The 24,381-nt window shown below is 34.8% G+C and overlaps 1 protein-coding gene across 1 annotated transcript in view; it reads left to right on the forward strand.

Moving 5' to 3' along the window:
* The window catches only part of LOC137387145 (uncharacterized), a 46,704-nt gene that overhangs the window by 4,197 nt on the left and 18,126 nt on the right, over nt 1–24,381 (forward strand). Inside the window, exons 5-14 of the mRNA XM_068073461.1 lie at nt 417–589; nt 1,112–1,276; nt 1,488–1,570; nt 2,273–2,386; nt 3,030–3,210; nt 4,471–4,697; nt 5,690–5,786; nt 5,932–6,055; nt 6,647–6,885; nt 9,627–9,794. Of these exons, the coding sequence (XP_067929562.1) occupies nt 417–589; nt 1,112–1,276; nt 1,488–1,570; nt 2,273–2,386; nt 3,030–3,210; nt 4,471–4,697; nt 5,690–5,786; nt 5,932–6,055; nt 6,647–6,885; nt 9,627–9,794 (1,571 nt within the window). The remainder of the gene's footprint in view (nt 1–416; nt 590–1,111; nt 1,277–1,487; nt 1,571–2,272; nt 2,387–3,029; nt 3,211–4,470; nt 4,698–5,689; nt 5,787–5,931; nt 6,056–6,646; nt 6,886–9,626; nt 9,795–24,381) is intronic.

The raw sequence follows: 24,381 nt of genomic DNA on the forward strand, positions 1-24,381 counted from the left end.
TTGTCGTTTTGAAAAATATTTTGAAATAGAATCGTTGAACCAAAACAGTTTTTTTCGAAGTGTACGTGATTGGCAACAAGGTTGTTTCACTGGAGACAAACTTTGATTGGTCTAACTAATGTGTAGGCCTTGTAATTCAAAGAAAAGTGAAACCATATTGAATGGCTTGCGGTAGCGAAAGAGTTAAATGCATGCATTATGATTAAATCATGTTCTCTCTTTATTAGCAATATGTTACTTATTTCTCAAAGGTTTGAAAAGTTACAAAATGCATTCATATAATTTGAAATTGTGGGAATGCGCGTTCTAGACTGCAGCGAGTTTTATTGGAGAAACCAACATAATCATATTAGTATTTTCTCCAACAAATAGAAATTCTATGATTTACTTATTGGTTATTTTCTGTGGGTTGTTAGGTAAGACTTACATCAGATCCATTCTCAATATAAGGCACCAAACAGGGGGAGATGAAAAGGAGTTTGAACCTCAACGGTTTACGCAGCTGCCAATATCTGTCACCTTAAAGTACCAGAATGCGAAAGGGTGTCATCTTCTGTCAGCTACTGACAAAGTTGACAGTTCCCTCAAGGTACCTTGTTGATGCTTTATTGTGATTTTGTCATTTTTGGGTAGGTCTACATTGTCTGACTACAAGATTAATTCTGTAAATCCTTTTATTCTGCAAGCCCTAAATATGTGTTACAATAGTTAAAACTATACATTAGCTTTATTTAGGGGTAAAAATTTCTTCAAACATTTCAAACGTTTCAAACATACATAGACAAGTTCATACAGGGTTCCTTCAGTGTTTTGTACCACACTTTTTGCTTCCATAGTAATCTACTAGACGGATATGTAAGGTTTGACTCTACCAGATGAATTTGGGTGGTCTGACTCTACCAAATTAACAGCTAACAGTTAAGGCGTTAAATGATGGAAAGGGTTTATGAACTACTTCTCTGGTGTTTTATTTCCAAAAAGGTTATGCTGATCATTGCTTATCTTCAACTGCATCCTTTACCGCTCTTTCTTGTGCTGCTAATTGTAATTCGAAGGTGTCACCTGTCATTAAGTGTCAACCGGCAGTAGCTTATGATGCACCTGCTTCTAGATTTATGACAGCAGTCTCGAGCACAGCCCGCTCTTCATCTACTCACTTCCTGCCTGTACAGACCATGTTGTCTACACAGACAGACTCATATTCGTTGGCTTCTCTGGTCGCCATGTTCAGGTTTTAGCCAATCAGCTTTCAGAGAGAGATTCATCTGCGTCTAAGGTAACCTGAATCAGGAGACCCATTTCAATCTCTTTAATACAATAGTTTGTAATCTTTTAGATTGTTTTACTTTATCTTCATCCTGCATGAGCAGACTATACGCTTTGGTGTAAGTCACGTGATGCAACTCGGCAGAAGTCACTGTTGAAATGGCTATACCTCTGTTAGTCTTTTGTATCTCGAATACATTTGCATAAATTTTCATTTGCAGAAAACTCATATTTTTTATGAATGCAACTTGGAAGAAGGGGAGATGGTTCTTTATATGACTCCAATAAAGTTTTCCTCTGCATGGTGAGTTGCACTCCAGTACGTTATAAGCTTTCGGTTATTTTGATTTTATAGTTCATAGTTGCACTTTTTTCTGTAAACCATGGATGTAATACTCCACTGTTTACTATTTCATTGCTTGTGCTGTTCTATGTACTGATCATTTGGGCATTTCCATTGGTCTGCTAACGAAAATTTAGAGTTTTGCCACTATCTGCGCACTGATACTTTTGTCGATTCGTTTTATTTCTATGGTATTTAAACAAGCACTGTTGATATCAGAAATACAAAAGTCTTTATGTGCCAATCAAATACTGGAAGTTGACTTCACTGTTTTCATTCATCATTAATAAGTCCAATTCAAGGCAATGGGGATATTGCTAAAGTGGTTTAGCCTTCTCTCTAGCTTCTCAGTTCGTACTTTGATAAACGATAGTATATTATGTCTCTAAAAATGTATCCACTGATACATCTCCCGCTAGAAATGAAATAGTTATTCTTGATCTAAAAGGGCGGGGTAAAATACAGGCACGTTCGTTTAGAATCATATGGATACTCTTTCTCCTTTTGCCACCTGCGAAGACTTGCTATCAGTCTATTGAAGGTTGAAACCGTCTAATATGCAGTCATGGTAGTATCTGCACCAACGACCAATCTCTGTTGTTTTCTTGAGAACAGCTCAACATCTTGACCGCATACCTATTTTTGAAGGGGTCTATATTGTAGGTATATAGAGTTGGTACACACGTCAGAAGATGCACAGTGCAAGACTGACAACCATACTATTTTAGATGGATGCTTGATAATTACAAACAAGAGACTCCTTCAGCTTGTTCCCAAGTATGATCTTAGGGTTTTGGGTTAAAACAATGATTCCATGTGATTCCAGCTTCTATATAGTTTTAAGTTTCATGTGACGCCTATAGCTCTGTGTGATTCCAACAGTTGTGTGTAATCCTATAGCTCTGGGTGATTCCAGCAGTTGTGTGTAATCCTATCGCTTTGTGCTATATCAATAGCTGTGGACGATTCCATAAGCTATGTGTGATTCCATAAGCTATCTATGATTCCATAAGCTATCTGTGATTCCATAAGCTATGTGTGATTCTATCAACTATGTGGGGTTTCAACAGCTATATGTTATTCCATCAGCTGTATGTGATTCCTTCAGCTATGTGTGATTCTAACAACTATGTGGGGTTTCAACGGCTATGTGTCATTCCATAAGCTATCTGTGATTCCAATGAGCTATGTGTGATTCCATAAGCTATATGAGCTTTTAATAGCTATGTGTGATTCCATAAACCATGTGTGATTTCAGCAGCTTTTTTTGATGAGAACAGCTCTGTGATGCTATCATCTCTGTGTTGTACCTTCTACGTGTAGTTAAAACTACGTGCCTCTGTTGTTTTTGTTTACCGTGCCCGTCCTTGCGTCGGTGCCAAGTAACTGGACACCACTGTCAGTAGATCATCTGTTACAGCGTATCTCCCGAGCAGCTTTTTCTGAACTGGAGTGCAGAACCATCATTAGACATGGGAAGACTCGAAACTTTAGCTCGCGTAACCAACATAGACATCCTCAATCTTTACCTGTACAGCGCAGAACATCACTTAGCCAATGCTAATGCACAAATCGCTCTTGACTATTTGTCCTGTTCAAAGGTATTTCGTCCAGTACTGCTAAGTGCTTGTACTTAGCTCTTTTCAATCACTATACATGCTCTGAGAGTTGTCTGTCCGTTATCTCTGATTGCGCTCTAGAAAACCATTGTGATTGGTTAAGATACTATCTTTCTGATGGGTCTACTAACTAGCTTGTAGTTTCTTTCTGTGTTATTACTTTGTTTCTTTTGTATCTTTAGCTGTCAGGAATGTATGCTGCCAGTTTGACGACCTTTTTTAAATGTAAGGTTATCACAATACTCATCGACATCACTGAATCAACACAAATTTAGTTTGTCTGACTCCGCATAAATATTGCTAGCAGTGCATCTGTTATACAGCTAAACATATCGTAGTTATTGTTTCCAAGGTCTCTTTATTATTGTGTTTGTTTTATTTCATATCCACAAATATGTACTAACTCTAATAATTAGAAACTTTCAAAATTCAAGCCAATCAAAGAGACACAAGCAGAACTTCTAAAGTTGACTACACAGTCAAACACAAGATTAGCCTAAAGTGAAACATCTCAAGTCAAACTTAAGAACATCTTAAAGTGAAACATCTCAAGTCATACATAGGAATATCTTAAAGTGAAACGTGTCAAGTCATACATAAGAACACCCTAAAGTGAAACATCTCAAGTCATACATAGGAACACCCTAAAGTGAAACATCTCAAGTCATACATAGGAACACCCTAAAGTGAAACATCTCAAGTTAGCCATAAGAAACGTAAGAATGTACTGTATGAGGTGTGGTTACAATGGGCCAAAACTCTTTTTCTATGAAGCCACTGATATAGCAGGTGTTCCCAATAGTATCAGCATTACTCTCAACATAGTTTTTTTCGATTGGACCATTTTTGTATCGCTTATGTTTTACTGATGATTTCTGATAAAATTGACTGGAATATTTGTAACTCGACATTGCAGGTACAGGTCATAGAGAAAGCATTAGTATAGGTATCCAATCACTATCCAAGAGACGTTTTATATCTGACTCCGAGCGTTCTCAGTGTAATGCATTCTAATATGGAACTAATAAATAAATACCATGTTGACACTGTTATTGGTGTGGTTGTGCTTCTGTTGCCGGACCATAAAGTTGAATGTGCTGCTGAAGGTCAAAGGCCATTAGTTAAAGGTCACACAGAGCATATACATATAGCTCTTGTTTGCTTAATGGTACAATTACTGACTATAAAAATGTATTTATAAATGTACATATCGGAATCTTGGCTTTATCATTTTTGTAATAGTGTGATGAGCTGCTGAAGATATCAATGCTGTACAAATATAAGGAATACAAGCTGTTGATAGAGATCAGCGAAGAAATGCTACATAGCACCAGTAGTCAAATGTCAGCAAGTGTTCGGGCTGACGTTAGTAACATGGTGCTTGAGTGCTACGTGGCATCAGCGGAGGCTGCTGAGGATGTTACTGATGGTACAGAGGACAAAGAACTGTCAGCAGATCCCCAGTTTAGGTATGTCGCCTCTCTACATAGTAATATTATAAGTGCTCATAGACGGGTGAATGGTTAGACTAAAACATGCTTCCTCAATATTGTGGGTATCTCTATCATTGTTATACTATCACGGTATTGTCTGTATCAATATTGTTTAGCGAGCTGTCACGAATGATTTAGACGCAGTCTTATGTTTTCAGTTGCAATCCAGGTTGTTTTCAGCGGTCAAGCCTTAAAGGTACGGCCGCACTTGCCGATTTTTTGTTAGTTCTGACTGGAATCACGAAATGAATGAAAAACGCAGAATTATTTGACCAAAATTCACAGAATTATCAGAGCTGTGCATGCACACCGAAATCGTCGACGAAACGCTTTTAATTGTCTAAACAAATGATTAGTGAGCACGTTTCTAGCAGTTTTGCAATTTATGTAGCCCGAGACACATGACGCGACATGCAAGAAAAATACAAACACGATTTGCCATAGTAAATATGATGCAACTGACTTGATTGCGCTAAAGATGGCAACTCTTTCTACAACCGAACTTTTGCTGCTAAAAAAGAAATTGTTGCTATTAAAAAAAAACGATTTGTAGCCACAGTGTCCGAACGGTAAAGAGCAAACAATAGCGTAATCGAGGCAGTTGCATCATATTTACTATGTTTAATTGCGCTGGTACTTTTATAATGTGCCGTAATACGTGTCTTTGACTATATCAATCGCAAAAGCTGCTAAAATCGCGCTTGCTAATAATTTGTTTTGCCAATTAAAAGTGGTTCGTCGATGATTTTGGTGTGCATGCACAGCTCTGACAATTCTGTAAATTTTGGTCGAATAATTCTGTGTTTTTCGTTCATTTCGTGATTTCGGTCAGAACCAACAAAAGATTGGCATGTGTGAGCATACCTTTAGACTTTTGCACGTGAACAATGCTCTGACTAGACTTTTACTATCTCTTATCACAGTTCATTTGTTTAAAGAGTTCCAAGGTCATATGTTTGCTGCTGTAGGGAATTTCTATTGTACAACACCGATTACTCCCTTGATGCTGCTATGACTCGACTCTGCCAGTTTGGTGCTGTATCTCTCCTCTTACATCTATCTTTGGTATGCTTTTGGTCTTATTTTACCTGCAGTTGCTGTCTTTGGTTTAATAGAGGTCTTGCGACCATGTGCTAGTAGACTTCGTTGTGTCACCCAGCACTAACTTCGTTATCTAACTGTAGTGCACTGACCTCTACACTGTTTGTAGAGTCGTAGGTTTGTCTGTGGAGCACTCGAGCATGTGTTCAAACAAGGGAAGATAAGTCAAGAACTCCTTCATGAATTCATCACTTGCAGAGAGTTTGTGTTAGCCCTCGGCACTGTTTTGGATGGTGGGTTTTTATAATGATTTTTTGAGCAAAATGAGATTTTTTTGCGCAGATGTTTTGGCGTAGTACTTTTTGCCGCAAGTTACAATTTCAAAGTTTATCCATTTTTCGTTGTGACTTGTGGCTCAACAAATTTTAAAAAGTAACAGTGGAAGAGAAAATTTTGCACATGACGGCTACTTTTACGCATTAGACAGATGTAGTTCGCAAGATCCTTCCATCTAATTTTAGCAAGAGACAAAAGATGTGGCTTATGAGCAATTACGATCAATTTTTTTGTATATTTTAAATAAAACGATATTATGTGTCAAATTTCAAAAATAAACAAATGTTTTTGTTTATTTTCTTGTTATTATCATTGTTTTAATTTTTTACGGCAAATAAGCATAAATAATTGCTGAGGTGTAGTAATAGCAGTGCTGAAACATTTCGTACCAACAAGTCTTGCGCTGAAAGGTCCTGCACCAGAAAGTCCTAGACGGCTTTTTGAGCAAATTTCATTAATGTGTTATTTTATTTTATGGTACCATCCATGTATGACTTGTAGGTATTAATTTGTTAAATTTTTTTGCCACATTTCTATGAATGCTTCAGGTGTGATTGTACGCCTACTATCTCCAGCTGACCTCTGTACTTATCTGCTCATCAAGGAGGACATAAAACAAGGTGACCTGCTGTGGCTAACTCTCAGACTATCTGAAATACACCCTGATAATTTACGCTTGCTCGCCCAGAGATATCATCCGCACTCCAAGTTTGTACAAATGAACATAGCCAAATACCGAGAGTCTACAGAAGCTGCAGCCATGCAATCGTATGCCTCTTTAGAACAGGTGCTTGTCTGCTATCACGTATTGATGCCTGGTCTTTTTCTGTAGGAGTCAGCATTGCCTAGAAGGGTTGATAATGGGAATATTCTAGGACCAGCTTACATATTTTACTGTAAAACCTCTATTTGAACACCACCTTTAATAGAGCCCCACTATAGGAGAAGGGTTGAAAATACATCGCCTCCCTTTTAATTGAATACCACCACTTTGACATTCTTTGATCTTTGCAAGTTTGCAGAAATTTCTTTAGACAATCAAAGTAACAATGACTAGATTACATCAATATCAATTGATTTTTTTGCTGTTACCGTAGTTGCCATGGTTTTGGAGACGAATGTGCAGGAGATCGGTTATCATAATCATCAGAACTACACTCTGATTTGAAGTCATTAAGGTCTAAATCTGTCCCAGTGCTTTTCAATTAGTTCATATGGTGATTTATAACCTGATCTGAAGATGTTTAGATGAATGATTGGAATGCTCTTTAGGACCAGCGTGTGACATGATAGCATCTAGAACCGCCATTGTTACGGTGTATCGAAATCCATTTTTCAGCTCTAAAGTTTTTTTGGGTTTTTCCCAAACTTTGAACCCAACACAATCAAAATAAGTAATAATTGTATCAGTCTATTGTTTTACTCAATGTAGTTTCTTGTTTAACTTTGTCTGATATGTTAACATACCTGAAAAACTGTTTAACGAAAAATTCTGGCACTGGCGACATTAATTTCCGCTCTGCCTGAGGGAGAACGCAAAATATAAGCAACATGTTGCTTTGCCCGTAAAAAAGTTAAATTTATCTTCCCAAAGTTCTGACCAGCTAGTCGAAAAATAGACCCTCCAATTGAATGCTACCTTTAATATAATGCCAATATAGGGGAAAGGTTGAAAAATTCAGTTCCAAGGCGCTCAAATAAAGGTTTCATGATAATTGCGAACAACTGTACCGGCCGATTATGCGGAGGTTTATAGCAGGCCTTTATAATATACAGGTATGCCTATATTAGGTTTGGGTGCACTACTGCTAGTATAAAAGTATGAGTATACTAAGGTTTGCATAATATATTAAGGGTGAATATACCAAAAACCTTCAGACTCTGCGGAGTTGGATAACATGTATCAGGACAAGTTGCAGGAACAGACATGTTGTTGAAATACTTGAGCAAACCAGTACTTCGTGACTATTCATTGGTTAACTATTTGTTTTGCCTTTTTGTAATTGGCTATTTTATTTGTTTATATTTGTTTCCTGTGGTTTGTAGAATGCGAATATTTAGATCATTAATTTGCAGGACTGGATATATAAAACCTTTACTCTTGCGGGTATGTGCTAGGCATCCTGAAGACTGGTACACACTATCCTTCATTTTTTCGCGACGTCATTTCATCGTTGTCGGCCATCTTTATAGACAATTTTATCGTTAAAAACACGAAGTTTTTGCAATGAATTTTTGAGAATAATGCTTTGCAATTTTTTTATTATAGTATCAAAACAACACCAAAAAGTACTACTAGATAAAAGAAAAACGATCGTTTTCAACAAATATGACAGCTTTTTCATGAATGAGCGCATGTGCGAACGACGTGATGACGTCTAAAAAAAACGATGGATATTGCAGAATCTCAACATTAATTCCACAATACATCGGTGATCGTTTGTGATGAAATTGTTCACACTATCACATTCACGGATAGTCCACAGCATAGTGTTCTGATTACACAATGCGATCACTATAACGATGAAATGCCAGTACCGCAGTAACTATTATGAAGGAAAATATGGATTACGACAACAAGAGGTAGACATCGCGTAGACTGTCGGGAATACTCGACGAAATATCAGGAAAGTTTGACAGCTGCAATATTTTCCTGAGATCACCCCTCTGTCTCGGTCATCCCATTGGCTCCTGGCGCTCATAGTCGACGGATAATTGTTGAGAGGACAACCCTGTCATACGGTGATACAGTATGAACCAGATTGAAGTGTTTGAGGCTCTCATTCTATTCTCTTCACATTATGCAGCCTGACTAGCTTGATCCATATTTATGCGCCGAGTCATCTCCTTCTCCCATATATAAAAGTACTAGCTGTACTACCCGGCGTTGCTCGGATATTAAAAGTCAGCTTATAAACAATGAGAGATAATGAGAGTTGCCTGCAGCTTGTTATTAGCATGGCACATTGCCCATGGATAATTTGAGTAAGCTTACTAATAAAAGCAACGGCTTCTTATGATGTTATGCCATGACTTCGCCTTGTGACTGAAAGTGTAGCGTATTTGCTCCCATATAGGGACATACATGTATATTGCCTAGCGAATCTGTCAAGCTTGTGTGGCTAAATTGGTAAGGCCTTCGGACTGGTGAATGGAAGGGTCCAAGATCAAACCTTCTGCAACACGGATTCTTTATTCCACGCTATTATTAGTTATAGATGGACATATAAAACGACGGACGAATTCACAAACTTGGAGAAATATACATACATGTATATATATAGATACCGTTCTATTGAATACTGATCATATGTTCAGCCATATGTTCATGGCGCCGTAGTTTATTCATTACCAGAGCCAAAATATTTACCAAAATTGTGGCCGTTTCCCTTGATCATCTCCCACCAGTTTAATGTTAGCTCATTTGTAGCCAGGAAATAGTAGCATGTGACCAGTTGTACTCATGAAATGCTAATTGAAGTCTTGGGACATAGAAAATTTTCAATACTGAATAGATTTGGGTTGTAGGAAGCTGAGGACACAGGAGTACACAGATCAGATGATTACATCTCTTTTCTATACATGTTTTATGTTAAACTGGTCATAGCTTTAGCTCCCTGCATATCTCATGAGTGTCTTTTGCGGGAAGATCTTGCTGGGCTCTGCTCCAATTCTGAAAGCAACAATTTTAAAGAGGTGAGGCACTAGTCAGATGTTTTCTTCATTACAAAGTCTCCACATTGTGACTTCTTTGAATATCTCTGAGGTAACACTAGGTGTATTCCTGAGGTAGTACTCGGATTATTCCTGAGGTAATACTAGGATTCTCCCTGACGTAATACTAGGATTGTCCCTGAGAGAATACTTGGATTATTTCTGAGGATTTCTAAGATTATCCATGAGATAATACAAGCTAATCCCAGGTTTGATCATCAGAGATCTTGAACAAACTGCAGTTCAAAAAACTTTTCCATCTTTTCCATCTTGCCTTTAATCACATCCTAAAGACAAAGCCTCACTCTAGAATCATGCAGTTTTTAAAGGGTATGACTACCTTGAAGGCTGACTTGCAACAAACTTTACATCACAGTTATTTGGTATCAAAAGATTCACCATGTCTTACTCTGTTGTGTTGTAGGCTCAGAATATGTGGAAATGTAATTACAAGCTCTTAAATGCTCAAAAACGAACAAAAAAGGGCCGTAGGTTGGAATCTTTTTATTTTGATAATGTACTCAACTCGACGTGGTTATTGTTTTGACACGTGATGTTGTCATGTGAAATGAAAGGCCAATAAAGGGCTCAATATAACACTTCTCGTAGCACTAGTTGATGACAAACGGTTCGAGTTCTACCGGAAAGCCCATATCAAATATAGATGCTTGCTACTTTACAGTTTCGTTTAAGCTTGGTCTAATCATCTAGTCAAATGGCGCGAACAACTTCTGCAACATTTGTCGACTATCACAGGTGACCAACAGACTCCTCATGTTCATCAGAGGATGAAATGCACCCCTCGAGCTAAGGTTGAAAAATTAATTAAACCAACTTTTAGACTAGGTTTTGAGATATCAGTGCTCAACGCGACAGCATTACAATTATAATGAAGTAGACGCGTAAGGACAATAGACATGGTTTTATTGAACGTGTGAAGTTTATTTGTGAAAATATTTCGACGAAAGAGGTTGCATGAAACCGTAAACAGAAGCGCATCGTGTTTAATTACGTCACATTTGAGACTTTTTGAGAGGGATTCCAACTTACAGCGTCTTCGTGATGGCCACGATTAACTGTTTGTTTTTGAGCTTTAAGAGCTCGTAATCACATTTCCACATATTTTGAACTTACAATGCAGCAGAGTAAGAGATGGGGAGCCTTTTGATACCAAATAACTGTAATTTGAATTTTGTTGCAAGTCAACCTTTAAAGCTGTGGGCTTCTTTAGCTTTGTAGCTAACATGACTTAATCTCTGCTTGTCACCATTTGTTCTCATCTCTAGATATGGTCTTACCTTTATGGAAGTTCAACTGTAAGAGTTCTCATCTCTAGATATAGTATTACCTTTATGGAAGTTCAACTGTAAGAGTTCTCATCTCTAGATATGGTATTACCTTTATGGAAGTTCAACTGTAAGAGTTTTCATCTCTAGATATAGTATTACCTTTATGGAAGTTCAACTGTAAGAGTTCTGATCTCTAGATATGGTATTACCTTTATGGAAGTTCAACTGTAAGAGTTCTCATCTCTAGATATGGTATTACCTTTATGGAAGTTCAACTGTAAGAGTTCTCATCTCTAGATATGGTATTACCTTTATGGAAGTTCAACTGTAAGAGTTCTCATCTCTAGATATGGTATTACCTTTATGGAAGTTCAACTGTAAGAGTTTTCATCTCTAGATATGGTATTACCTTTATGGAAGTTAAACTGTAAGAGTTCTCATCTCTAGATATGGTATTACCTTTATGGAAGTTCAACTGTAAGAGTTCTCATCTCTAGATATGGTATTACCTTTATGGAAGTTCAACTGTAAGAGTTCTCATCTCTAGATATGGTATTACCTTTATGGAAGTTCAACTGTAAGAGTTCTCATCTCTAGATATAGTATTACCTTTATGGAAGTTCAACTGTAAGAGTTCTCATCTCTAGATATAGTATTACCTTTATGGAAGTTCAACTGTAAGAGTTCTCATCTCTAGATATGGTATTACCTTTATGGAAGTTCAACTGTAAGAGTTCTCATCTCTAGATATAGTATTACCTTTATGGAAGTTCAACTGTAAGAGTTCTCATCTCTAGATATAGTATGACCTTTATGGAAGTTCAACTGTAAGAGTTCTCATCTCTAGATATGGTATTACCTTTATGGAAGTTCAACTGTAAGAGTTCTCATCTCTAGATATAGTATTACCTTTATGGAAGTTCAACTGTAAGAGTTCTCATCTCTAGATATGGTATTACCTTTATGGAAGTTCAACTGTAAGAGTTTTCATCTCTAGATATAGTATTACCTTTATGGAAGTTCAACTGTAAGAGTTCTCATCTCTAGATATAGTATTACCTTTATGGAAGTTCAACTGTAAGAGTTTTCATCTCTAGATATAGTATTACCTTTATGGAAGTTCAACTGTAAGAGTTCTCATCTCTAGATATGGTATTACCTTTATGGAAGTTCAACTGTAAGAGTTTTCATCTCTAGATATAGTATTACCTTTATGGAAGTTCAACTGTGAGAGTTCTCATCTCTAGATATGGTATTACCTTTATGGAAGTTCAACTGTAAGAGTTCTCATCTCTAGATATGGTATTACCTTTATGGAAGTTCAACTGTAAGAGTTTTCATCTCTAGATATAGTATTACCTTTATGGAAGTTCAACTGTAAGAGTTTTCATCTCTAGATATGGTATTACCTTTATGGAAGTTCAACTGTAAGAGTTTTCATCTCTAGATATGGTATTACCTTTATGGAAGTTCAACTGTAAGAGTTTTCATCTCTAGATATAGTATTACCTTTATGGAAGTTCAACTGTAAGAGTTCTCATCTCTAGATATAGTATTACCTTTATGGAAGTTCAACTGTAAGAGTTCTCATCTCTAGATATGGTCTTACCTTTATGGAAGTTCAACTGTAAGAGTTCTCATCTCTAGATATGGTATTACCTTTATGGAAGTTCAACTGTAAGAGTTTTCATCTCTAGATATGGTATTACCTTTATGGAAGTTCAACTGTAAGAGTTTTCATCTCTAGATATAGTATTACCTTTATGGAAGTTCAACTGTAAGAGTTCTCATCTCTAGATATGGTATTACCTTTATGGAAGTTCAACTGTAAGAGTTCTCATCTCTAGATATGGTATTACCTTTATGGAAGTTCAACTGTAAAAGTTTTCATCTCTAGATATGGTATTACCTTTATGGAAGTTCAACTGTAAGAGTTCTCATCTCTAGATATGGTATTACCTTTATGAAAGTTCAACTGTAAGAGTTCTCATCTCTAGATATGGTATTACTTTTATGGAAGTTCAACTGTAAGAGTTCTCATCTCTAGATATGGTATTACCTTTATGGAAGTTCAACTGTAAAAGTTTTCATCTCTAGATATGGTATTACCTTTATGGAAGTTCAACTGTAAGAGTTCTCATCTCTAGATATGGTATTACCTTTATGAAAGTTCAACTGTAAGAGTTCTCATCTCTAGATATGGTATTACTTTTATGGAAGTTCAACTGTTAGAGTTCTCATCTCTAGATATAGTATTACCTTTATGGAAGTTCAACTGTAAGAGTTCTCATCTCTAGATATGGTATTACCTTTATGGAAGTTCAACTGTAAGAGTTCTCATCTCTAGATATGGTATTACCTTTATGGAAGTTCAACTGTAAGAGTTTTCATCTCTAGATATAGTATTACCTTTATGGAAGTTCAACTGTAAGAGTTTTCATCTCTAGATATGGTATTACCTTTATGGAAGTTCAACTGTAAGAGTTCTCATCTCTAGATATGGTGTTACCTTTATGGAAGTTCAATTGTAAGAGTTCTCATCTCTAGATATGGTATTACCTTTATGGAAGTTCAACTGTAAGAGTTCTCATCTCTAGATATGGTATTACCTTTATGGAAGTTCAACTGTAAGAGTTCTCATCTCTAGATATAGTATTACCTTTATGGAAGTTCAACTGTAAGAGTTCTCATCTCTAGATATAGTATTACCTTTATGGAAGTTCAACTGTAAGAGTTCTCATCTCTAGATATGGTATTACCTTTATGGAAGTTCAACTGTAAGAGTTCTCATCTCTAGATATGGTATTACCTTTATGGAAGTTCAACTGTAAGAGTTCTCATCTCTAGATATAGTATTACCTTTATGGAAGTTCAACTGTAAGAGTTCTCATCTCTAGATATGGTATTACCTTTATGGAAGTTCAACTGTAAGAGTTTTCATCTCTAGATATAGTATTACCTTTATGGAAGTTCAACTGTAAGAGTTCTCATCTCTAGATATAGTATTACCTTTATGGAAGTTCAACTGTAAGAGTTTTCATCTCTAGATATAGTATTACCTTTATGGAAGTTCAACTGTAAGAGTTCTCATCTCTAGATATGGTATTACCTTTATGGAAGTTCAACTGTAAGAGTTTTCATCTCTAGATATAGTATTACCTTTATGGAAGTTCAACTGTAAGAGTTCTCATCTCTAGATATGGTATTACCTTTATGGAAGTTCAACTGTAAGAGTTCTCATCTCTAGATATGGTATTACCTTTATGGAAGTTCAACTGTAAGAGTTTTCATCTCTAGATATAGTATTACCTTTATGGAAGTTCAACTGTAAGAGTTTTCATCTCTAGATATGGTATTACCTTTATGGAAGTTCAACTGTAAGAGTTTTCATCTCTAGATATGGTATTACCTTTATGGAAGTTCAACTGTAAGAGTTTTCATCTCTAGATATAGTATTACCTTTATGGAAGTTCAACTGTAAGAGTTCTCATCTCTAGATATAGTATTACCTTTATGGAAGTTCAACTGTAAGAGTTCTCATCTCTAGATATGGTCTTACCTTTATGGAAGTTCAACTGTAAGAGTTCTCATCTCTAGATATGGTATTACCTTTATGGAAGTTCAACTGTAAGAGTTTTCATCTCTAGATATGGTATTACCTTTATGGAAGTTCAACTGTAAGAGTTTTCATCTCTAGATATAGTATTACCTTTATGGAAGTTCAACTGTAAGAGTTCTCATCTCTAGATATGGTATTACCTTTATGGAAGTTCAACTGTAAGAGTTCTCATCTCTAGATATGGTATTACCTTTATGGAAGTTCAACTGTAAAAGTTTTCATCTCTAGATATGGTATTACCTTTATGGAAGTTCAACTGTAAGAGTTCTCATCTCTAGATATGGTATTACCTTTATGAAAGTTCAACTGTAAGAGTTCTCATCTCTAGATATGGTATTACTTTTATGGAAGTTCAACTGTAAGAGTTCTCATCTCTAGATATGGTATTACCTTTATGGAAGTTCAACTGTAAAAGTTTTCATCTCTAGATATGGTATTACCTTTATGGAAGTTCAACTGTAAGAGTTCTCATCTCTAGATATGGTATTACCTTTATGAAAGTTCAACTGTAAGAGTTCTCATCTCTAGATATGGTATTACTTTTATGGAAGTTCAACTGTAAGAGTTCTCATCTCTAGATATAGTATTACCTTTATGGAAGTTCAACTGTAAGAGTTCTCATCTCTAGATATGGTATTACCTTTATGGAAGTTCAACTGTAAGAGTTCTCATCTCTAGATATGGTATTACCTTTATGGAAGTTCAACTGTAAGAGTTTTCATCTCTAGATATAGTATTACCTTTATGGAAGTTCAACTGTAAGAGTTTTCATCTCTAGATATGGTATTACCTTTATGGAAGTTCAACTGTAAGAGTTCTCATCTCTAGATATAGTATTACCTTTATGGAAGTTCAACTGTGAGAGTTTTCATCTCTAGATATAGTATTACCTTTATGGAAGTTCAACTGTAAGAGTTTTCATCTCTAGATATAGTATTACCTTTATGGAAGTTCAACTGTAAGAGTTCTCATCTCTAGATATAGTATTACCTTTATGGAAGTTCAACTGTAAGAGTTTTCATCTCTAGATATAGTATTATCTTTATGGAGGTTCAACTGTAAGAGTTCTCATCTCTAGATATAGTATTACCTTTATGGAAGTTCAACTGTAAGAGTTCTCATCTCTAGATATGGTATTACCTTTATGGAAGTTCAACTGTAAGAGTTCTCATCTCTAGATATGGTATTACCTTTATGGAAGTTCAACTGTAAGAGTTTTCATCTCTAGATATGGTCTTACCTTTATGGAAGTTCAACTGTAAGAGTTCTCATCTCTAGATATAGTATTACCTTTATGGAAGTTCAACTGTAAGAGTTTTCATCTCTAGATATGGTATTACCTTTATGGAAGTTCAACTGTAAGAGTTTTCATCTCTAGATATAGTATTACCTTTATGGAAGTTCAACTGTAAGAGTTTTCATCTCTAGATATGGTATTACCTTTATGGAAGTTCAACTGTAAGAGTTCTCATCTCTAGATATGGTATTACCTTTATGGAAGTTCAACTGTAAGAGTTCTCATCTCTAGATATAGTATTACCTTTATGGAAGTTCAACTGTAAGACTTTTCATCTCTAGATATGGTATTACCTTTATGGAAGTTCAACTGTAAGAGTTCTCATCTCTAGATATAGTATTACCTTTATGGAAGTTCAACTGTAAGAGTTTTCATCTCTAGATATGGTATTACCTTTATGGAAGTTCAACTGTAAGAGTTCTCATCTCTAGATATAGTATTACCTTTATGGAAGTTCAACTGTAAGAGTTCTCATCTCTAGATATGGTATTACCTTTATGGAAGTTCAACTGTAAGAGTTCTCATCTCTAGATATGGTATTACCTTTATGGAAGTTCAACTGTAAGAGTTCTCATCTCTAGATATAGTATTACCTTTATGGAAGTTCAACTGTAAGAGTTCTCATCTCTAGATATAGTATTACCTTTATGGAAGTTCAACTGTAAGAGTTCTCATCTCTAGATATGGTATTACCTTTATGGAAGTTCAACTGTAAGAGTTCTCATCTCTAGATATAGTATTACCTTTATGGAAGTTCAACTGTAAGAGTTCTCATCTCTAGATATAGTATTACCTTTATGGAAGTTCAACTGTAAGAGTTCTCATCTCTAGATATGGTATTACCTTTATGGAAGTTCAACTGTAAGAGTTCTCATCTCTAGATATAGTATTACCTTTATGGAAGTTCAACTGTAAGAGTTCTCATCTCTAGATATGGTATTACCTTTATGGAAGTTCAACTGTAAGAGTTTTCATCTCTAGATATAGTATTACCTTTATGGAAGTTCAACTGTAAGAGTTCTCATCTCTAGATATAGTATTACCTTTATGGAAGTTCAACTGTAAGAGTTTTCATCTCTAGATATAGTATTACCTTTATGGAAGTTCAACTGTAAGAGTTCTCATCTCTAGATATGGTATTACCTTTATGGAAGTTCAACTATAAGAGTTTTCATCTCTAGATATAGTATTACCTTTATGGAAGTTCAACTGTGAGAGTTCTCATCTCTAGATATGGTATTACCTTTATGGAAGTTCAACTGTAAGAGTTCTCATCTCTAGATATGGTATTACCTTTATGGAAGTTCAACTGTAAGAGTTTTCATCTCTAGATATAGTATTACCTTTATGGAAGTTCAACTGTAAGAGTTTTCATCTCTAGATATGGTATTACCTTTATGGAAGTTCAACTGTAAGAGTTTTCATCTCTAGATATGGTATTACCTTTATGGAAGTTCAACTGTAAGAGTTTTCATCTCTAGATATAGTATTACCTTTATGGAAGTTCAACTGTAACAGTTCTCATCTCTAGATATAGTATTACCTTTATGGAAGTTCAACTGTAAGAGTTCTCATCTCTAGATATGGTCTTACCTTTATGGAAGTTCAACTGTAAGAGTTCTCATCTCTAGATATGGTATTACCTTTATGGAAGTTCAACTGTAAGAGTTTTCATCTCTAGATATGGTATTACCTTTATGGAAGTTCAACTGTAAGAGTTTTCATCTCTAGATATAGTATTACCTTTATGGAAGTTCAACTGTAAGAGTTCTCATCTCTAGATATGGTATTACCTTTATGGAAGTTCAACTGTAAGAGTTCTCATCTCTAGATATGGTATTACCTTTATGGAAGTTCAACTGTAAAAGTTTTCATCTCTAGATATGGTATTACCTTTATGGAAGTTCAACTGTAAGAGTTCTCATCTCTAGATATGGTATTACCTTTATGAAAGTTCAACTGTAAGAGTTCTCATCTCTAGATATGGTATTACTTTTATGGAAGTTCAACTGTAAGAGTTCTCATCTCTAGATATGGTATTACCTTTATGGAAGTTCAACTGTAAAAGTTTTCATCTCTAGATATGGTATTACCTTTATGGAAGTTCAACTGTAAGAGTTCTCATCTCTAGATATGGTATTACCTTTATGAAAGTTCAACTGTAAGAGTTCTCATCTCTAGATATGGTATTACTTTTATGGAAGTTCAACTGTAAGAGTTCTCATCTCTAGATATAGTATTACCTTTATGGAAGTTCAACTGTAAGAGTTCTCATCTCTAGATATGGTATTACCTTTATGGAAGTTCAACTGTAAGAGTTTTCATCTCTAGATATAGTATTACCTTTATGGAAGTTCAACTGTAAGAGTTTTCATCTCTAGATATGGTATTACCTTTATGGAAGTTCAACTGTAAGAGTTCTCATCTCTAGATATAGTATTACCTTTATGGAAGTTCAACTGTGAGAGTTTTCATCTCTAGATATAGTATTACCTTTATGGAAGTTCAACTGTAAGAGTTTTCATCTCTAGATATAGTATTACCTTTATGGAAGTTCAACTGTAAGAGTTTTCACCTCTAGATATGGTATTACCTTTATGGAAGTTCAACTGTAAGAGTTTTCATCTCTAGATATGGTATTACCTTTATGGAAGTTCAACTGTAAGAGTTCTCATCTCTAGATATAGTATTACCTTTATGGAAGTTCAACTGTAAGACTTTTCATCTCTAGATATGGTATTACCTTTATGGAAGTTCAACTGTAAGAGTTCTCATCTCTAGATATAGTATTACCTTTATGGAAGTTCAACTGTAAGAGTTCTCATCTCTAGATATAGTATTACCTTTATGGAAGTTCAACTGTAAGAGTTCTCATCTCTAGATATAGTATTACCTTTATGGAAGTTCAACTGTAAGAGTTTTCATCTCTAGATATGGTCTTACCTTTATGGAAGTTCAACTGTAAGAGTTCTCATCTCTAGATATAGTATTACCTTTATGGAAGTTCAACTGTAAGAGTTTTCATCTCTAGATATGGTATTACCTTTATGGAAGTTCAACTGTAAGAGTTTTCATCTCTAGATATAGTATTACCTTTATGGAAGTTCAACTGTAAGAGTTTTCATCTCTAGATATGGTATTACCTTTATGGAAGTTCAACTGTAAGAGTTCTCATCTCTAGATATGGTATTACCTTTATGGAAGTTCAACTGTAAGAGTTCTCATCTCTAGATATAGTATTACCTTTATGGAAGTTCAACTGTAAGAGTTTTCATCTCTAGATATGGTATTACCTTTATGGAAGTTCAACTGTAAGAGTTCTCATCTCTAGATATAGTATTACCTTTATGGAAGTTCAACTGTAAGAGTTCTCATCTCTAGATATAGTATTACCTTTATGGAAGTTCAACTGTAAGAGTTCTCATCTCTAGATATAGTATTACCTTTATGGAAGTTCAACTGTAAGAGTTTTCATCTCTAGATATGGTATTACCTTTATGGAAGTTCAACTGTAAGAGTTCTCATCTCTAGATATGGTATTACCTTTATGGAAGTTCAACTGTAAGAGTTTTCATCTCTAGATATAGTATTACCTTTATGGAAGTTCAACTGTAAGAGTTTTCATCTCTAGATATGGTATTACCTTTATGGAAGTTCAACTGTAAGAGTTTTCATCTCTAGATATGGTATTACCTTTATGGAAGTTCAACTGTAAGAGTTCTCATCTCTAGATATGGTATTACCTTTATGGAAGTTCAACTGTAAGAGTTTTCATCTCTAGATATAGTATTACCTTTATGGAAGTTCAACTGTAAGAGTTTTCATCTCTAGATATGGCCTTACCTTTATGGAAGTTCAACTGTAAGAGTTCTCATCTCTAGATATGGTATTACCTTTATGGAAGTTCAATTGTAAGAGTTCTCATCTCTAGATATAGTATTACCTTTATGGAAGTTCAACTGTGAGAGTTTTCATCTCTAGATATAGTATTACCTTTATGGAAGTTCAACTGTGAGAGTTCTCATCTCTAGATATGGTATTACCTTTATGGAAGTTCAACTGTAAGAGTTCTCATCTCTAGATATGGTATTACCTTTATGGAAGTTCAACTGTAAGAGTTCTCATCTCTAGATATGGTATTACCTTTATGGAAGTTCAACTGTAAGAGTTTTCATCTCTAGATATGGTATTACCTTTATGGAAGTTCAACTGTAAGAGTTTTCATCTCTAGATATAGTATTACCTTTATGGAAGTTCAACTGTAAGAGTTTTCATCTCTAGATATGGTATTACCTTTATGGAAGTTCAACTGTAAGAGTTCTCATCTCTAGATATAGTATTACCTTTATGGAAGTTCAACTGTAAGAGTTTTCATCTCTAGATATGGTGTTACTTTTATGGAAGTTCAACTGTAAGACTTTTCATCTCTAGATATGGTATTATCTTTATGGAAGTTCAACTGTAAGAGTTCTCATCTCTAGATATGGTATTACCTTTATGGAAGTTCAACTGTAAGAGTTTTCATCTCTAGATATAGTATTACCTTTATGGAAGTTCAACTGTAAGAGTTTTCATCTCTAGATATAGTATTATCTTTATGGAAGTTCAACTGTAAGAGTTTTCATCTCTAGATATGGTATTACCTTTATGGAAGTTCAACTGTAAGAGTTTTCATCTCTAGATATAGTATTACCTTTATGGAAGTTCAACTGTAAGAGTTCTCATCTCTAGATATAGTATTACCTTTATGGAAGTTCAACTGTAAGAGTTCTCATCTCTAGATATAGTATTACCTTTATGGAAGTTCAACTGTAAGAGTTCTCATCTCTAGATATGGTATTACCTTTATGGAAGTTCAACTGTAAGAGTTTTCATCTCTAGATATGGTGTTACTTTTATGGAAGTTCAACTGTAAGACTTTTCATCTCTAGATATGGTATTATCTTTATGGAAGTTCAACTGTAAGAGTTCTCATCTCTAGATATGGTATTACCTTTATGGAAGTTCAACTGTAAGAGTTTTCATCTCTAGATATAGTATTACCTTTATGGAAGTTCAACTGTAAGAGTTTTCATCTCTAGATATAGTATTATCTTTATGGAAGTTCAACTGTAAGAGTTTTCATCTCTAGATATGGTATTACCTTTATGGAAGTTCAACTGTAAGAGTTCTCATCTCTAGATATGGTATTACCTTTATGGAAGTTCAACTGTAAGAGTTTTCATCTCTAGATATAGTATTACCTTTATGGAAGTTCAACTGTAAGAGTTCTCATCTCTAGATATGGTGTTACCTTTATGGAAGTTCAACTGTACGAGTTTTCATCTCTAGATATAGTATTACCTTTATGGAAGTTCAATTGTAAGAGTTCTCATCTCTAGATATGGTATTACCTTTATGGAAGTTCAACTGTAAGAGTTCTCATCTCTAGATATAGTATTATCTTTATGGAAGTTCAACTGTAAGAGTTTTCATCTCTAGATATGGTATTACCTTTATGGAAGTTCAACTGTAAGAGTTCTCATCTCTAGATATGGTATTACCTTTATGGAAGTTCAACTGTAAGAGTTTTCATCTCTAGATATAGTATTACCTTTATGGAAGTTCAACTGTAAGAGTTCTCATCTCTAGATATGGTGTTACCTTTATGGAAGTTCAATTGTAAGAGTTCTCATCTCTAGATATGGTATTACCTTTATGGAAGTTCAACTGTAAGAGTTCTCATCTCTAGATATGGTATTACCTTTATGGAAGTTCAACTGTAAGAGTTCTCATCTCTAGATATAGTATTACCTTTATGGAAGTTCAACTGTAAGAGTTTTCATCTCTAGATATAGTATTACCTTTATGGAAGTTCAATTGTAAGAGTTCTCATCTCTAGATATGGTATTACCTTTATGGAAGTTCAACTGTAAGAGTTCTCATCTCTAGATATAGTATTATCTTTATGGAAGTTCAACTGTAAGAGTTTTCATCTCTAGATATGGTATTACCTTTATGGAAGTTCAACTGTAAGAGTTCTCATCTCTAGATATGGTATTACCTTTATGGAAGTTCAACTGTAAGAGTTTTCATCTCTAGATATAGTATTACCTTTATGGAAGTTCAACTGTGAGAGTTTTCATCTCTAGATATGGTATTACCTTTATGGAAGTTCAACTGTAAGAGTTCTCATCTCTAGATATAGTATTACCTTTATGGAAGTTCAACTGTAAGAGTTCTCATCTCTAGATATAGTATTACCTTTATGGAAGTTCAACTGTAAGAGTTCTCATCTCTAGATATGGTGTTACCTTTATGGAAGTTCAATTGTAAGAGTTCTCATCTCTAGATATGGTATTACCTTTATGGAAGTTCAACTGTAGGAGTTCTCATCTCTAGATATGGTATTACCTTTATGGAAGTTCAACTGTAAGAGTTCTCATCTCTAGATATGGTCTTACCTTTATGGAAGTTCAACTGTAAGAGTTCTCATCTCTAGATATAGTATTACCTTTATGGAAGTTCAACTGTAAGAGTTCTCATCTCTAGATATAGTATTACCTTTATGGAAGTTCAACTGTAAGAGTTTTCATCTCTAGATATGGTATTACCTTTATGGAAGTTCAACTGTAAGAGTTCTCATCTCTAGATATAGTATTACCTTTATGGAAGTTCAACTGTAAGAGTTCTCATCTCTAGATATAGTATTACCTTTATGGAAGTTCAACTGTAAGAGTTCTCATCTCTAGATATGGTGTTACCTTTATGGAAGTTCAATTGTAAGAGTTCTCATCTCTAGATATGGTATTACCTTCATGGAAGTTCAACTGTAGGAGTTCTCATCTCTAGGTATGGTATTACCTTTATGGAAGTTCAACTGTAAGAGTTCTCATCTCTAGATATGGTCTTACCTTTATGGAAGTTCAACTGTAAGAGTTCTCATCTCTAGATATAGTATTACCTTTATGGAAGTTCAACTGTAAGAGTTCTCATCTCTAGATATAGTATTACCTTTATGGAAGTTCAACTGTAAGAGTTCTCATCTCTAGATATGGTGTTACCTTTATGGAAGTTCAATTGTAAGAGTTCTCATCTCTAGATATGGTATTACCTTTATGGAAGTTCAACTGTAGGAGTTCTCATCTCTAGATATGGTATTACCTTTATGGAAGTTCAACTGTAAGAGTTCTCATCTCTAGATATGGTCTTACCTTTATGGAAGTTCAACTGTAAGAGTTCTCATCTCTAGATATAGTATTACCTTTATGGAAGTTCAACTGTAAGAGTTCTCATCTCTAGATATAGTATTACCTTTATGGAAGTTCAACTGTAAGAGTTCTCATCTCTAGATATGGTATTACCTTTATGGAAGTTCAACTGTAAGAGTTCTCATCTCTAGATATAGTATTACCTTTATGGAAGTTCAACTGTAAGAGTTCTCATCTCTAGATATGGTCTTACCTTTATGGAAGTTCAACTGTAAGAGTTCTCATCTCTAGATATGGTATTACCTTTATGGAAGTTCAACTGTAAGAGTTCTCATCTCTAGATATAGTATTACCTTTATGGAAGTTCAACTGTAAGAGTTCTCATCTCTAGATATAGTATTACCTTTATGGAAGTTCAACTGTAAGAGTTTTCATCTCTAGATATAGTATTACCTTTATGGAAGTTCAACTGTAAGAGTTCTCATCTCTAGATATAGTATTACCTTTATGGAAGTTCAACTGTAAGAGTTTTCATCTCTAGATATAGTATTACCTTTATGGAAGTTCAACTGTAAGAGTTTTCATCTCTAGATATAGTATTACCTTTATGGAAGTTCAACTGTAAGAGTTCTCATCTCTAGATATAGTATTACCTTTATGGAAGTTCAACTGTAAGAGTTCTCATCTCTAGATATAGTATTACCTTTATGGAAGTTCAACTGTAAGAGTTCTCATCTCTAGATATGGTATTACCTTTATGGAAGTTCAACTGTAAGAGTTCTCATCTCTAGATATAGTATTACCTTTATGGAAGTTCAACTGTAAGAGTTCTCATCTCTAGATATGGTCTTACCTTTATGGAAGTTCAACTGTAAGAGTTCTCATCTCTAGATATGGTATTACCTTTATGGAAGTTCAACTGTAAGAGTTCTCATCTCTAGATATAGTATTACCTTTATGGAAGTTCAACTGTAAGAGTTCTCATCTCTAGATATAGTATTACCTTTATGGAAGTTCAACTGTAAGAGTTTTCATCTCTAGATATAGTATTACCTTTATGGAAGTTCAACTGTAAGAGTTCTCATCTCTAGATATAGTATTACCTTTATGGAAGTTCAACTGTAAGAGTTTTCATCTCTAGATATAGTATTACCTTTATGGAAGTTCAACTGTA

Source organism: Watersipora subatra, chromosome 2 (assembly GCF_963576615.1).
Source record: "Watersipora subatra chromosome 2, tzWatSuba1.1, whole genome shotgun sequence".
NCBI lineage: Eukaryota > Metazoa > Bryozoa > Gymnolaemata > Cheilostomatida > Watersiporidae > Watersipora > Watersipora subatra.